Here is a 17066-nt window from a genome sequence, read left to right as displayed (position 1 = left end):
ATGCATTTAATCAAATCAGCTTTTCCCTTGGAAACAGAATAAGAAGAAGCAGAGGACTGTGAGCACTGATCTTCTTCCTCTGTTCTGAGGACAGGTTCTTGCCCATAAATTAAAAATACTTGTACATAAATTTTAAAAACTACTTGTACATCAATTTAAAAAAATATATATATATATATAAAATATTCTTGACAATTAGCTTGTTATCCAAGCCTGGTGGCTCTCTGAGAAGTTGGTTTTAAAAATTACTTCGAGCATAAAGCACTCTAATATAATGACGGTCCTCCTGAATTGTTTTTAATGATTCTCACTGAGTTTTCAGGGCTGTGACATGTTTGATGATTTTCATCAGACCTTCTCTTTCTCTAAGTATGTTGGCTGCACATTATGGGAGATGCATGCTGGTCTCAGGCACCAAAGGATGTGTGATTGACTATCACCCAAAACTAGAAACGGTCTCACTTAATTACAAGAATAGCTTAGAGTTTACTGCTGTCTAGCTGTCGCTTTTTAAGTATTTTTTTAAAATAACACTTTAAAAATAACTGCTCATATTTTGTGTTTTTCAACTTGAGGAAGGTAGCTACTTCTTACTGAGAATCTGTAACATTTTGACAGTTTCTGCTGGAGACCATGTGTTTCGAAATTGCCTGAGTATGAGGTGGGGTCTTTGGAGAGCTATAGAAGTGTTTGGTTTTGAGTGCCTTCAGATGCTAAGAAACGCTGAAGCAGGTGGGGGAGACAGGCCCTGAGGAAGCACACTTCTGTGGTACCTCTGTTGGGTACAGAAAGCAGACCATTATTTTTATTTGATGGGTGTCATTTTTTCACTTGAGTGTATTTTCTTTAGAATTAATATATTTGCATCCAAGTTCAAACATGGGAGTCCCCATTTAAATGACTAAAGTAAAACTAGTACTTTGAGAAAGTAGACACGACTTCTGGAGAACTGTTTAAAATACGTGGGTCGTACTTACGTGGATTGCACTGTATAGTCTGTATGCAAAATAGGCTGGTTTGTCTCGGACACAGAGAACTAAGAAAAATCAGAGAGAAGAAGAAAGTTGGAGAGTGCCAGTACCTGTTTTCTTCAAAATCTGAGAAACAGGACACTTTTTTTTTCCGGTTACAATCCTGGAGGAGTGGTATTCTGTGAGTTGTTCGTGGGAGCCCTTACTGTACGTTGAATCAAAATGTCCACACTTAGAACAGTGGTAAGAGCATAACTCGTATCAAAATACAAAGCAACCACATTGTAAGGATTCGGTCAGGTTTTCACAGTCCAGCTCTGCCTCTCGGAACTCTCAGCTCCTTTCTGCAGCCCAGTGAAGGTGTCCTCTTCCTCTGAAAACTAAAAGGAGCTTCAAAGGGACCAGGTTACCACCACTATCATAGATTATCTTGGACTTCAATGTGTCTTAGTCCCGGGCAAATGTGTGTCTTCCCAGACAGTGTTTTTAGTCCCTTGTGGACTTGTGAGTAGACCTGAGGTCTCCCAAGGAGAAACTGCATGGACCATAAGCGGTCTGGCCCATGTCAGAAGTCATCTAATCCAACCACCACGGCGTTAGGACGGCTCGAGCCCGGTCGAGGGTTGATGGGGTTAGTTGGTGACTGGGGACATCCAGTGTTTATCGAGTAAGTACGTGAGTTAGTAAGTAATGTTTGCGAGGCTGGAACTTCCAGGCAGAACACAATCATCACGACAGTGATGTCCCTGCAGTGCAGAGGATGCCGGAGGAGGTGGGACCATGTCTGTGTGGTGGGATCTGTAGGTGGCGTGAGCCCCAAAGGCACCTCGAGGCCCCCTGAGGACATGGACTGGCCCCCGTGTTTGTTGTTGTTTCCCCTGTTCCATTTCAGTGACCCAAACAGCAGGTCCGTGGGAAACGTTTCCTGAATGAACAAGTGAGCAAGCAGATGGAAGTGCTCTGGTATTTCTGACGTCCAGCTCTCCTCTCTCTTGCCCACTGCCCTGTCCGTGGCCCTGGTCTGCACAGAAGGGGCTGTCTCGAGAGTCAGACGGTGTGGGTTCTCCTCGTATCTCGGCTGCCAACTAGTTTTGTACATTATTTTAGGGAGTTCACAGAGACCACCAAACCCTCTTTATGGAACCCTGGGTTAGAACTCCTTCAGGAGCTAAAGGACAGGTACTCTCATCTTGCCGCCTGCCCACATCTGTCCATGCTGTTTAAAGGATGGAAAGCCGCAATATTCATGTACGCAAAAAATACATGAGTGTTCTTAATCCGGGCGAAGTGAAGGCTACTCTGGGGAGACAGCACAAAGAGCCTGAGTCTACAGCCCCCGCAAGGCGTGCGGTCAGCCCCAGCATGAGGCGGAGCTTGGCACTGGATTTGTGGACCGCAGCCCCTGCCTTCCCTGCTTTGGAGGGTCCATCTTCCCACTTAGGAAGGATGGGAGGTTTGCCTTTCTCACAATAGCCTGCTGAAATCACTGCTAAGTAACAACGCAGTAAGTTTTTTACGGTAGGACTCACCCCTGCAGGCAAGTTTATTGAAGACGGTGACCAAAAACTTTTTGTCTTGGAGAAAAGGAAGCCGTATTGTTAGCATGTATCTGCTCTTTGACAGGGGAATGGAAGCTGGTAGATATAAATGAATTTAAAGGTGTGAGATCCCAACGACCTGAGAATTCTAGGTTTCCTAGTATGAAAGTTGGACCAGCTGTTAAAGGGCATTAGTTCAGGAAATTTATCAGCCTCCCAGTTGAGTGTAGTTGATGTATTTGTTCCTCTACAGAGTTAACATCCCTTCTAAATAATTAAATTCAGGGGAGTTTTGAGTGACTCAAGAGCTTATGCTTGCATCTCTAATTCAGTCAGCGCTAATCAATGTGTGTTCTGCCAAATAAATTACTACTTACCAATTGCCACCAGCAGCTCTTGAAAGTAGCCGTCATAACATTCATTTATAGCATCTACTATGTCTTGCCCAGAAATATTTTGAAATTCCTGGAAAACTTCAACAAATTGATATCAAAGGAGATTTTATAAGTAATATGAATTTAAAATACAAACATTGATTAGATTGTTCATACACGGTAAGGCAGATAAGGTATGGGGGGGTTGGTTGGAGTAGGTCATCTTTTAAAAATTTCTACAGACTTTTGTGTGTGATATAGAGTAGAGGAAAACAAAGTATTTTTAAAAATAAGGGAAGCAGAAAGGTACAGCAGTTTGGGGAAAGTCAGACAAAGCACTTATAAGACCAATAAGGCAACTTCGTGTAAATCGCAACCTCAGCGATCATGACTTGGCTTTTAGGGCTGGTTGCACTGTGTTTGCCGTGTTCTTCCTAAGACAACGTACAGCACAGCCAGTGGGGAAATAGCTGACACAGGGGAGTCGCTCTCCATCAAAAACAGAGATGGCTTTAGACGGTTTAGTGTTTAAAGGTCGTATAAATCAATTATTGGAAAAATACAATTACAGGGAAACTTCATTCCTTAGCAGTGCTATTAGATGAGGCATGTGTGTATAAACACAACTCAAAGCAAGCACCTCTGAGATGACTGGCTTTCCTCTGTTTATACATAGAACCTCCTTTTTTCCCCATTACCTACTCGCTTGTTATGCTATACTCAGGGGGCAGTTGAAAGGGACCGAGGCAGTTACCCAGCCACAGCTGTTGGTAGCTCTTGGTGCACAGAATCACTTGCAGCAGCGTCTTGTGCTCCCCGGTCCTCTGCTGACAGGCTTCCCACAGCACCTGGAAGGGCGCACAGCGTGAGGTGGCGTCCCGCCGCCCCTCTGGACGAGGTCTGGCAGTCACTCGCAGAGCGGGTTCTGTTTACCACGGCGTCCTGGGCAGCCACGGCGGGGTCGGCATATCCTTCCTCCCTGGTTCCCTGTGAAACAAGCACAGGGTTCCCTCTATGAGAGTCTCTAGTTGACAACCACGTGGGACTGTCGGGGCAGAATCCTTTGAAGCAAACACCCTGAAAGTTCCTAAGAAGGTTCCATCAGCAGTCAGGTTAGCCTGTGTTTCTTGAATACTTCATGAAATATAGGTCTTTAAAAAGTGAGGGTACTTTGGGTTTTATTTTTTCTTTGCAGCCCAGGTCATCTTTTAAAGGCAGTGACAGGTTTTTCACTTTTCCAGCTCCCTATGCTGTACTGTCCACTGCCTGGCCAGGTGGGAGAGACGGGGTTTAACGTGGTTAGAGAGAGAGTGTAGGGAGAAAGTGTGGGTTAATATTCCCCCTCTGACTTGTAACATCAGATACATGCAACAGTGAAATAATCATAAAATCCAGATTTTAGGGGGTGAGAGTGTTTTTTACATTTATTTCATTCCTGCTTCTTTATCATATGAAGGACCAACATGGCCAAGTTGACTTAAGAGATGTCATTTCAAAGAGGAGAGAAGGAGGGCTCGCTCATGCAGGACCCTCAGGCCCCTGAGGCATGAGGACAAAGCTGGGAGAAAGAGGTGAGAGAGACATGATCAGACAGTTCATTTAGCCTTCCTTTTGGGTCAAGAGCTGGAGGAAATGCTTTTTAAAAACAAATTTGTTGAAAGAACCCTGAGAGCACAGTGGGCCCTCCTCCTGTTGTCTTTTTAGACTCTGGAAATGAGCTGTGACACAGCAAGACCGGCCGAGGGAGCGCTGAATACTGCCCTCCTGAGTCATCTCAGCCAGAAGCAGCACGCACGGCCCAGACTGTTGGGGTAACGAGGCTGCTGGCTGAGCAGCTGGTGGGGAGCTTGACAGACGGAGTTGTTCCTGACCACAGTGGGCAGACTGGTCCAGCAGCTGAGGGCTATGTGATGGACCACGTTGGCTAGAATTGTGTGGGAGACACAGCTGGATGTTAGGGGGCTTCTTCAGCTCCAGTGAGTCCACAGGTGAGGCCAGACCACGAGGTTACTTGGTTCTGACCAAAAGGAGGCGGATAAAGGACTACGAATTAACCAGCTGCACATTTGGCAGCCAACACGGTTGTCATTCCATGGCCAGGATGAGCAAGGGTGTAGAAAGTATCTTGATGCTCTGAGGACACTGACACACACACACACAGAGACACACACACACAGACACACACACACAGAGACACACACACACACACAGAGACACACACACACACACACACCCTGTCCCCCAAGGATCCCCCTAGAGAGGAGGAGAGGGGAGAGCCAGAAGTCTCACTGTTGACAATTCAGCTCAGCAGGCACATAAATGAGATCGGACATGTTCTCACGCTGACTGTTCCAGTGATTGTATTGGTTCGATTTTCTGTATTGGATTAACTATTAAGGGGTTTTTTTACCCCTGCTGCCCACGACCTGGAGACGCTTCCTGTCACCACCAGGGCTGGCCTTTGGGGCCAGTGGACATTCTAGCGGCTTTCCTGCTGATTCAGCCCCCACACGGCCTGCTGCAGCCACCCCCCTCTCTAGTTTTTCCTCGTTGCGGCATCTCCTGCGAATATTTTAAAGCATCAGCTCACGTCACACCTTTCCGCAAAGCCCAGTGATGACCTCGCTCCCCAGCTCACACAGCGTGATAGCCAGGTCCTCATGATGGCTGCAGATTCCACCTAATTGCACCACCAGCTACTCTCCCACCCTCGTCTACCTGTACTGAGCATGGGCCCCCACAGGCCCAGCCGCTGGCCCCTCGCCTTGCACTTTTTCTCTAGCTCATCCCTTGGCTGGAAGGCCCTGCCACACCTGCTCATTTGCTGACTCACTGCTTAATCACATCCCTGCTTAAGTCTCTTCTCAGTGGGATTTGTCCTGAGCAGCCTGTATGCCGTTGTAACTGACCCATGAGGCCCAGACCAAGACCTCCTGACCCCGCGCCTGCCCTGCCGTACCCTCCGTCACCTTGTAGCATTCTCTGCCATGCACCTTTATTAGATTCCTCCTCAGTTGTTCATGTCCCCCCGCTAGAATGCAGGCTTCTTAAGACTGGGGCCGTTGTCTCTTCTGATGACTCCCAGTCATCCAGAACTGCCCTTGGCATGTTGTCACCTTTGGATAAACGCCCACTGAATCAAAACTAAATGAAGGAAAGTTAAAGAAGGAATTTTCAGATGGTAAGTTTAGATGTAAGTTTTAGGTCGTAACTTTAAAGATGAGTTAGTAGAAACAGGAAGATTTTCTGGATCATTGAATTTTTAGTGATTTCCAGTCAAGCTATATAGCTCAGTCAACATGTACCCCTGCAGAGTTTGTGAGATATTTAAGAATTTTCTGCAGTTCTGTGTATCGGAAATTTTGGGGAAAGATAGGCTTTTTGGATGTTTAACGTGAAATACTGCCCATCTCTACTTTTTTGTGCTGTTAATTGCCAAAAGCACTTGGAGCAGACCAGTAAATTGTAAAAAAAATGTGAATCGGTTAACTTGTGATTTTGTTTTCTCCACCAAGGCAGGGTCAGGCTGATCCCGTCATGTGAAAACCCTAAGACAGCGGCATGGTCCGTGTAACTGATGTGAATTCTGGAGAAATGGCACAGATGAGAGTTTGTGTCTGGGGCAAAATGAAAATATGAATGGAATAATTAATGGAATTAAGATGCATCTGAAACCATGTGGAGCAGATAAAGTGACTACGGATGACCCCTGCGGGTGGACAGACAGAAGGCTGTGACACTCGGAGGCCTCACTGCCTAAATCTAGGACGGTCAGAGGGAGACTCCTGACAGCCAGGCGGGGACAGTCTCTGTCGTTTCTATGAGAACACTTGTCATCCCCAGTGTGGTCTGCACACACGGATTAATTAATCTCTAAGTGACAGACTTCTCCTTAATGGACAGACAATGTGATCTCCTGTGAATCTGGTTGAATAAAAGCCCACAGGAAGTGTGGTTTGACTGCGGGCCTTAGTTTTCAAGAATGCATTCCAGTTCACTCATTTTCTCATTAGAAATAGCTCTGTTGGAAAACACTTTATAGATTAAGTAAAACCTCCTCTTTCCTGGAAAATATGACTAATTTAAACACTTCACATTTCATAAATACCCTAAAGCTTCCAATCCTCTCAGCCTCTGTGAATTCACAAAAAGAGGTGTGTCTGAACGTTCATGATGACAAAAAGAAGAAAGCTGGGGACAGTCTTTCCTTTGATTCTGAAAGAAGATGCAGAGGGGGGAGGAGGAGGATGTGAGTATAACTATGTACTGGGGGGGAACTGACAGAGAAATGGTCCACATCCCTGAATTTACAGAGTAAATCTCTGGAATCTCGAGAAAGCTGAATGATAACCCCAAGGACATACAAGTGACATATGACAGAGCCAAGAGGAAAAGATTTAAGGACATATACCTGTTTGTTTTACAGAGTATCTGTCTACATCTATCTATGTATCTATCTACCTACCTACCTACCTTCTGTCTGTCTGTCTGTCTGTCTATCTGTGTGTCTTCTTTCTATCTGTCATGTATCATCTGTTACCTATCACCGAGCCGTCATCTATAGGGAGGGACTAGGGCAGAAAGAAGAAGGATCTCAAAGAGAGGGTAGACTTGGGTGCCCGGCAGCACAGTGCCCTCAGTTATCTGATTGGAACCATCAACTCTAAAGTTTCACAACCCTGTAGTAAGGAATTCCACTTCCTTTTTTTGAGATTTCTGGACAGATTCTCTGAAATGGTGCACACCACAGGTAGTAGTCTGGAGAAGTGATGGACCTCTTCAGTTCCCTAATTCACTTTACATCTTTTTCCAGTCTTCTAAATTCACTGATCCAGATCCTAAACCAGCAGTTCTAAAATGAAGAGCCATTAATGCAGAAGTCAGAAGTCAGTGGGAAATCTTCAAAATATTTAATATCTATGAGAAATTATACATTGTACCAAGCATTATATGGAACTTCTGATCTTCAAAAAAGATTATTATCAAAGGAGATTATACTAAGATATGTTCTTATAAGTTTACTTCCATTTTCTTTTACGGGTTAAATAATTTCTATGAAATATGTACTATTTTATACTCAGAAAGTGTGTTTTATATTTTAAGGGAAATATGCTGTGAAATCTTATAAATACATGATCTTTAAGTAAACTTTGTTAATTTCCTCGGCTCCTTATAAAGTCTAGATCTCTGTCCACCCTCATTTCTGGTGTTCTGTGTTGAAAGGGCAGCTTCACGGCACTGAAAAGCTATTTCAGGTTAAACACACACATGCACAAACATGCACATACTTAACACACAACTCCAGAAATTGAACTTAAGAAGTAACACTTTATCCTGTAAAGTCATGATCAAAATTAGGTAAAATCCAGTGATAAAACAAGTTGTTGTGTATTATTTTAAAATAATGTATGTCTATACAGATGACATTATCTATACAAATACACACCCTCCCATATACAATCTATCAAAAGTAAAGCATTATGGTCTAATTTCAGGAAAAAGGAACTGCAGTTGTAAGACTGATTGCTCTATTACATCAGGGGAAGATATTGTTCATGGATTTTTTTCTCCTTGTGATTTATTTTTTCCCATGTTTAATTTTCAGAGCTATGCTTTTCCCTAAAATATAAGAATGTCTGCTGTGTAAAAATGCACTGTGATCCTGATTCTAGGTGTCAGTTAGTTTTAGGTGGTTTGTAGCTCAGCGTTAAAGAGGTGCAGGGATTCTGAGAGGCTCTTTGAGTGCTGATCATTGGCTTTTTACCAAATGGAAGGAGAAGGGAGTGGAACCCAGTGGGGCTGGAGGTGACTGTACCAGGCTGATTTCACCATAGCCTCTCCTCCAGCAGACCTGGGATGTTGGGAGCCATGCAGCCTGCCTGAGCTGCGCAGGGAGGGGCAGCCCTGGGCTCCCTGGGGAGGCTGACTCTGAGATGGAGAACAGCAGGCATATTGCACCTAGGTGGGGGGAGAAACGAAGCCGAATTCGGTAGAAGGGGAGGCTGGACTGTGATGTCGTCCCAGTGAAATGCAAACTAGTCCTCGCAAAATATGCTTTTTGTCCTATTAGAAAACTTACATTTTCTTCAATCAATTGAAATAAGTTACTGTTTAGATACGAAGGAAATAAATACTTGTTTGATATTAAGATGCAGCACATGGATTTGTAATGGGGCTGTTGGCTTTCCTCTGAAGTTTTCTGTATTTTTTCCTGACCTGAATGTTCCCTTGTTTTCTTTTGTTCTATAACTTTAGCTGGTGCATCAAGAATTCCATCCACTGCTCTCCCTGCGGGAAGACGGCCAGTCAGACCGTCAGAGTGACGACAGAGGGCTGTTGCAGCTTTCCTCACCAAAACTCAGGCCCCTCCTCCTGCCAAGTGCTCTCCCTATTTCCTCCATCACTTCCGAAGATACTGAAGGTGCGTCAAGTTGACCTGATCAATGCAAATTCAAGGAGAAGAACGGAATGGTAGCAATAAAGATATCATAAGAAGGGAAAGCTAGTTTTATCTTTAATAAATTAGATTCTCTTAATGTAAAGCCATAAGGGAGGCTCCTGGCTTCCCGTGTCTTATACTTTCATCTGTAACTCTGACTGCTTAGCTGCGGTCCGGGGGTCTAGGGTCCTGGGGTCTGGGGTCCTGGGATCCGGGGTCCTGGGGTCTGGGGTCCGGGGTCCTGGGGTCCCGGAATCCCAGGGTCCTGGGGTTTGGGATTTGGGGTCCTGGGGCCTTAGAGATGCTTTTCTCACTCTGCCAACTGCAGCTGTAATGTTTTAAGTCTTAACTCCCTCTTGCTGTATAGTGATTTATGTGCTTGTCTCGAATTGGAATCATTTTACTGATAGCAGATTGTTTTGAGAGCAGAGATGGTGTCTTATATTTGCTTGTCTGTATTCAGCCCTCGTTTCTGTCATAGTGCCTTGAATGTAGCTGGCGTTCAGTAATTGTTAGTGTATGGAATTTACTGTTGAACTGGAGTAAAGTGGAGTTTTCTGCCCTGTGTTGTGAAAAAGAAGTATAGCTATTTTTAAATGGTGCAAAATTGGTGTAAATTCTGGAATTCCCTACCTGGACCAAGTTCACGAGCGTGTCTCTGAAGTGTCCTGAGGTCTCTGAGTAAATGTCCTCTTGAAGGTCACTGCTGTATTCTGGGGAAGAAAACGGCCATGTTGAAGGGATGATTTATTGCAGACCCACATCCCAGCGCGCCGGAAAAAGTCAGTGCTGCGTCCCCATTGTGCGAGCACAGTGAGGAGATACAGCCAATCTGCTGACATTTCCTTGTCTTTTACTGTCAGTGGTTCCTGAGGGGACGGTATAGCTCAAGTGGTGGAGCACATGCTTAACATGAGTGAGGTCCTGGGTTCAATCCCCAGTAAATACATAAATAAACCTAATTACCCCCACCACACACACAAAAACCCAAAAACTGTAATGAGAGACAAGGAAATGAAAACAAAAAACAGTCCACCCAAGAAATCTGACACCTAAAGGGTAACACAGGCCCTGGTCTCTTTTCTTTAAAAAAATTCTATCTTTATTCCAAAATGGAAAAACCTTGAGAATCATTTGACATTCTGTAATTGTTAAAATTCAGAATTACGCATTCTTTTCCTTGGACTGCTGCTCAGCCCTGCACTTTCCCAAGTCTTAGTGTCATCTTAACAGATTCCGTGAAGGGTCCTTTACTCTCCTTGGGAAAGTCTTGTTTTTGTTTGAGTTCAGTCGAGCTGATTGTCTGGAATGTTTTCTTGATATTCAGTGGTCACGTACGATGCAGTGGAACTTAAGGGATTAAACCTTTTTTGAAAATGGAAATAGTTAACCTTTCTACTTCCCAGCTGTTAAACGTCTGATTTTGAGGCAGGGCACAGTCACTGTAAGGTTTACCTGAAGGGAAGTTGCTGCCCATCTTTGTGGAATTTGCTGAGCCAGCACCACACTTGGCTTCATTCTGTCTGTAGACCTGGTCCCTCTGGGGTAAGAGATAAGCTGTCCCTCAGCCGTTGTGCTGGGCACTTGCTGTCCTAGTGAAACACTCACCGCCTAGAAACCTTTCCTGGAAAGTTCCCTTAACTTGCCTGTCTAGGCAGTGGTTTCACTTGAGTCCCCTAATCATCCGCTTTACTTAGTGACCTAGCTGGTCTGGAGTGAGTGATATTTCACACACACATGTCTTAGAAAGTTCTTTAAAATACATAAACTGGGATATTTTGTGTGTTATTTGAAAAATACAAAGTTTATCTGTGGATAAAACATATGAACACGTGTATTTCCTTACGCATATAGTAGGCTTCTCGCATCTGGAAGATTTCTCCGTTTGTTCTTGAAGCCAGTATATCAATGAGGCAGTTCTCCTCTGTGCCTGCGCCCTAGGAAGACAGCAAGAGGAGTGTCATGGCATCTGGGCTGGGGGTGACGGTGCCCCCAGCAGTGAAGGGGTACCGCACCCCTGGTGTTCTGAGAGAAGGTGGAGGAAAAGGTATTAACACAAATATTTACCTATAAATATTTCTGAATAATGTGGGAAAAGATGTTTAAACAATGCTCATGACACTGACTTACGGATTTTTTTCCTGCCAGGATATCAGTTCTTGGAAAAGCTGGAATTTGATTTTGGGTCTCCTGATTTCCCAGGTATGGTTCAGAGACCTCTCCCCGCCTCTCCCCAGCTGTGGAATTTCATACCATTTGCCTACATATTTGGACCGGGAACTTTCTATGGTTCTTCCTGCCATAGGCACATACTCTTCTCCGATAGTGATTTTAAAAACAATAGAGCTTTTTCAGAAAGCTTCAGAAATCCTTACCGTTCGATGAGACACTGGTAAAATTAAAGTCTCATCTAAACAGTAACATGACTTTCTTCTTCTAGTTTTTAGTCACATAATTTTGCAAGATGTAGGGATTGACGTATGCAACTTAAAAAAATGATTAGTTGACATTCATTTGACTTGTATACAATGCCAACTCTGATCCACAACTGTGATGGCCAGAATCCAGGTTCCCTAAATTTTTTGCCTTTCCCTTTTCTTGTCACACGTTGTTCACAGACTGGTAATCTGGTCATTGGCAGACAACGCAGTGGAACGATTTCAATAGCTCTGCAGGTGTTTAATGTCAGCATTTGGAAAGATGGAAAAAGCCTCTTGTCCCTCAGCCCTCGCCAACAAATCTCTAACAAATCTGCAGTCCATTTATTTCATGGAAATGAATTTCTGGTAAGAAAGAATTATTCTAATCCTTCAGAAGTAAAATTGTGTTACCTTTGAGCAGTAGTTTTTGTAAAGGGTGCCATCTTAGGGTGGCAGAGATAAACAGAGATGTCACCTGTACTTTGTCTCTGACTCAGTATTACCAACTCAGTCCTTAATGAGCCCAGTGTGTGTGCAATGATGTGAAGAGATTCACATGACTGACAACATTTCTCCCCTTGTGTTTGAAGCCCTCCTGGAGAGACAGATCTGCATAAATAATAATAAATAAGGAAGCTTACCTGCTCTTTCCTTCTGGGAGCCCAGAGTGGGTCTGAGTTTGTGCAGCAGGAGAACCAGCAGTTCCCACCCTGGACCCTGGAGGCCCCTTTCCTGACAACCACCCCCACCCCCAGCATTTTCTTCATTTCTTCTTTGCTCAGATCTCCCCTCCCCTCCGTGATCAAAGGTAGCACCATCACAGGGCAGGTCCCGCTCTACTGAGACATCAGCCTGCACCTGTTGCAGGTGTATTTTTGCATCTGACCTCTACCTTCATGGCGTGCCAGAGCTCGTGGGCATCATAGGACGGTGGGGGGTACATGAGGCCGACCATGACGTCCTTGAAGTGACCTGAAAGCTTCTCCTTCAGGTCACCAAGCAGATCCTGTGGAGAGAAAAACGAATACTTTCATTACATCACTTACCAATTTTGCAAGAGAAATGGGCTAATTGCACAAAGTTTTCTGGTAAGATTTCCTTTTCTGTGTCATTTTGCACAGTAGCAAGTCTGGTTTTGTTCACACATGTACACGTGGATCACACAAGAGGATGGACGTGAGATTTGCTCACATCTCTGCATGAGACGTCATCTGTATGGACTCTAGTCATACAGACATAGAACTAATTCCCACAATCCCAGCCCAGGCCCTCTTCTGCTCTCATTGTGAAAATAAATAAAAGTTAAACCCTGAAAGCATTTGAGTTGGGAATTCTTAGTTTCCTTGTGTGGAATTAATGAAGCATTAGTCCTCAAAGAAAGTATGCATCTTATTTTATTTTATCATTGTGGCAGTGCTTTTAGCAAAGACTTCCTGGCTACACTGCTGCCAAAAAGCTTCTATAAGTGAATTAAGTCATCTTAGAACTTTCTTCAAAGAGTCACATTAATGCATTTAGTGAAAATATTGAAAGTTAAACACCTAAAAAGAAAAAGAAGCATGCTGGATTTTAGTCCTTGAAATACACATGTAAAAGCAGGCTAAACATGCTAAATTTAGTTTTTGTAGGGTTACAGAGGTATCTGAAAGATGTTTAAAATTTACCATTTCTCGTCAAATGTATAGAGTACACTTTTTTTTTAACATTTTTTATTGATTTATAATCAGTTTACAATGTTGTGTCAAATTCCAGTGTTCAGCACAATTTTTCAGTTTTACATGAACATATATATATATATATATATTCATTGTCACATTTTTTTCTCTGTGAGCTACCATAAGATCTTGTATATATTTCCCTGTGTTATACAGTATAATCTTGTTTATCTATTCTACAATTTTGAAATCCCAGTCTATCTCTTCCCACCCCCCGCCCCCTTGGCAACCACAAGTTTGTATTCTATGTCTGTGAGTCTATTTCTGTTTTGTATTTATGCTTTTTTTTTTTTTCGATTCCACATATGAGTGATCTCATACGGTATTTTTCTTTCTCTTTCTGGCTTACTTCACTTAGAATGACATTCTCCAGGAGCATCCATGTTGCTGCAAATGGCGTTATGTTGTTGGTTTTTATGGCTGATTAGTATTCCATTGTATAAATATACCACCTCTTGTTTATCCAGTCATCTGTTGATGGACATTTAGGCTGTTTCCATGTCTTGGTTATTGTAAATAATGCTGCTATGAATATTGGGGTGCAGGTGTCATCCTGAAGTAGGGTTCCTTCTGGATATATGCCCAGGAGCGGGATTCCTGGGTCATACGGTAAGTCTATTCCTAGTCTTTTGAGGAATCTCCATACTGTTTTCCACAGTGGCTGCACCAAACTGCATTCCCACCAGCAGTGTAAGAGGGTTCCCTTTTCTCGACAACCTCTCCAGCATTTGTCATTTGTGGATTTTTGAATGATGGCCATTCTGACTGGTGTGAGGTGATATCTCATTGTAGTTCTGATTTGCATTTCTCTGATAATTAGTGATATTGAGCATTTTTTCGTGTGCCTATTGATCATTTGTATGTCTTCCTTGGAGAATTGCTTGTTTAGGTCTTCTGCCCATTTTTGGATTGGGTTGTTTATTTTTTCTTGTTAAGTTGTATGAGCTGCTTATATATTCTGGAGATTAAGCCTTTGTTGGTTTCATTTGCAAAAATTTCTCCCATTCCATAGGTTGTCTTTTTGTTTTACTTATGGTTTCCTTTGCTGTGCAGAAGCTTGTAAGTTTCATTAGGTCTCATTTGTTTATTCTTGCTTTTATTTCTATTGCTTGAGTAGACTGTTCTAGGAGAACATTTTTGAGATGTATGTCAGATAATATTTTGCCAATATTTTCCTCTAGGAGGTTTATTGCATCTTGTCTTATGTTGAAGTCTTTGATCCATTTTGAGTTTATTTTTGTGTATGGTGTAAGGGGGTGTTCTAGCTTCATTGTTTTACATGCTGCTGTCCAGTTTTCCCAACACCATTTGCTGAAGAGACTGGAGTACACTCAGTTTTGCTTAAAAATATGCAATGTTTTATTTCTGAAGTGGTTCTGTAATGTAATTCAAGTGAAAGATGCCAGTAAAAACAAAATAGTCCCAATTTTCATTTCATTTAGTATCATCTGACAGCTCCTTTCCTAGACTGTGGGTTTTCTTTTTTAGCAGATGCAAGCATTCATCCATGAAGTGGCAGCTGGTGACACAGAGAATCTGGAATTTTTGCCAGGTCAAGGCAGTTCATTTAATGAGTGGTTAATAGATGTCCAGAGTCGTGCAGATGCATCCAGTGTGTACAGGAAGCACATGGTCTTCTCTTCCTGGAGCTCGTGTTCCAGTTGCTTCCCTCCTCATTCACCACTGACCATTCCTGTTTCCTTTACCGCAGAGTCCTGGAGCTGCTATGACAAGACAGAGGCTCTTCCGGGCTTGGGGCAATTGCACCAATAAAGCAGACACAGACCCTTGAGCTGCGTTCTCCTGCACAGGTGAGTCAGTACCTCTTTTTGGACGCAAGGTGGCAATGATTCAACAGGTATTCTGCTGTTTCCCAGACCTGGTGGTGAGTGCTGGAGGAAAACAACACAAGATCTATGTTTTCAGGATTCCCATCTCATAGACCCGGACGTAACCTCAGTGAAAACATGAGCCAGTGCTTTCTAAGGATTTGAATGCCATTTTTTGCAGTATAATATCTTAAAGCAGTAGTTCAAGAGGGTTAGAAGGATTCAGATAAGAGACCAGAATGGACATAGAGGATTAGGTACTTGGGACGTGGTCGGACAAGGAAGGACATACAGTCTTGTGATGGGCATTCAGAAGCTATTCATGATGGTTAATTTCTGTGTCAATGGCTGGGTCAAGTACCCAGACACTTGGTCAAACATTCTTCTAAATATTTCTGTGAAGGTATTTTTTTTGGATGATTAACCCTGAGTAAAGCAAACTACCCTCCCCAATATAGGTGGGCCTCATCCAAACAGCTGAAGACTTTATTAGGCAAAAACTTTCCCTCCAGAATTCTGCCAGCAGATGGCCCTTGGAACCTCTCTGAGTCTCCAAACTGTGGCCTACTTGTGGATTTGGGCTTGTCAGTCTCCAAAATCTGTGATTAATTCCTCAAAATCTCTCTCTCTGGCTAGACACGCATTGACATTCTTGCCAACAGTGAGGACCTTGCAGAGTTGGAACAGCACGTGACTGAGACGTTTTCTTCATTAAGGCATGTCATGCACCTCTCTGTGAATTTATCCTTTTGCTACAACAAAACTAACTTCAAACTAATAATAAAAATACATCGGATGAATCCCAAATATTTGGAAATTTAAAAATGCACTTCTATATGATTCAAATCTCAAAGAATAAATCACGAGGGATTTAAAAAATACTTTTAATTTAATGAGGGTGAAAATACAAGTCTCAAAATTTGTTGTGAGATGCAGCTACAACATTGCTTGAAGATACATTTTAGTTTAAATGTGTATATTAGAAGAGAAACATAAAAATCAATGGTATGATCTTCCACCTCAAAAAACTAGAATAAGAAGAGTAAATTAAATCCCAGTATAAGAAGGAAATGAGGGTGGTATGATCAGATATCAGTGAAATAGAAAATTGATCAAAACCTGATTTTCTGAGAAGATGAGTAATGTTAACAAAATTCTAATCAGACTGATGAGAAAAAAGAGAGAAAGCACAAAATAGCAATACTGGACACGAACATGACACACACAGCTCCTGCAGACCTCAAAGGGAGCACGTGTGCTGCTGAGTCTGAAACTCCAGCTGGAATGGCTCGATTCCGTGACAGATGCAAATTAGCAACCGAGAAGTAAACTCAAGCAGAATTTCAAACTCAACCTCAATTTCTTTATATTAATTTTAAAAATTGAATTCATAATTAACCTACCCTCTTTAACCTCTAGACCCAGATGGAATCACTTGATAAAATCTATGAAACATTTAAAGCAGAAGTAAAGTCAGTGTTACACACAATCTTGTAGAAGATAGCAGATGAAAGACCTCCATTTTTTTTATGTGGCTAGCATTGTCCTGACACCAAAAAAAAAAGAAAAAAAAACTTCACAAGCAAAGAAAATTGCATGTGGATGTCCCTTGTGAACACAGATGCCTATATGCCTATACATATATATATATGTATATATTTTTTCAAATATCTGTAAATCAAATCCATCAATACTTAAAATTTGTTAAAAAGAATGGCACATAATGACCAAGGAGGATTTATTGCAGGAATGCAAGCAGTTTACACTTGAAAAATCAATG

At 42.7% G+C, this 17066-nt stretch overlaps 1 protein-coding gene and 1 long non-coding RNA gene across 3 annotated transcripts in view; one reads left to right on the top strand and one right to left on the bottom strand.

Annotated features, from left to right (window-relative positions):
- ANXA10 (annexin A10) overlaps positions 1–17066 on the bottom strand; it is a 51355-nt gene that overhangs the window by 3656 nt on the left and 30633 nt on the right. For both annotated transcript variants that reach the window (XM_010960585.3, XM_045520804.2), the window contains 7 exons: positions 12635–12748; positions 11169–11259; positions 9956–10035; positions 3817–3870; positions 3638–3731; positions 2887–2982; positions 978–1036 (listed from right to left, as the gene is read on the bottom strand). In XM_010960585.3, coding sequence (XP_010958887.3) covers positions 978–1036; positions 2887–2982; positions 3638–3731; positions 3817–3870; positions 9956–10035; positions 11169–11259; positions 12635–12748 — 588 coding nt within the window. The remainder of the gene's footprint in view (positions 1–977; positions 1037–2886; positions 2983–3637; positions 3732–3816; positions 3871–9955; positions 10036–11168; positions 11260–12634; positions 12749–17066) is intronic.
- LOC141575699 (uncharacterized) overlaps positions 1–17066 on the top strand; it is a 31864-nt gene that overhangs the window by 484 nt on the left and 14314 nt on the right. The window contains exons 2-3 of the long non-coding RNA XR_012503412.1: positions 9139–9304; positions 15169–15268. This is a non-coding gene — a long non-coding RNA (uncharacterized LOC141575699). The remainder of the gene's footprint in view (positions 1–9138; positions 9305–15168; positions 15269–17066) is intronic.

This window comes from Camelus bactrianus, chromosome 31 (assembly GCF_048773025.1).
Source record: "Camelus bactrianus isolate YW-2024 breed Bactrian camel chromosome 31, ASM4877302v1, whole genome shotgun sequence".
Lineage (NCBI taxonomy): Eukaryota > Metazoa > Chordata > Mammalia > Artiodactyla > Camelidae > Camelus > Camelus bactrianus.
Note: the sequence above shows the minus strand (reverse complement) of the source record. Positions and strands in the feature narration are given on the sequence as shown.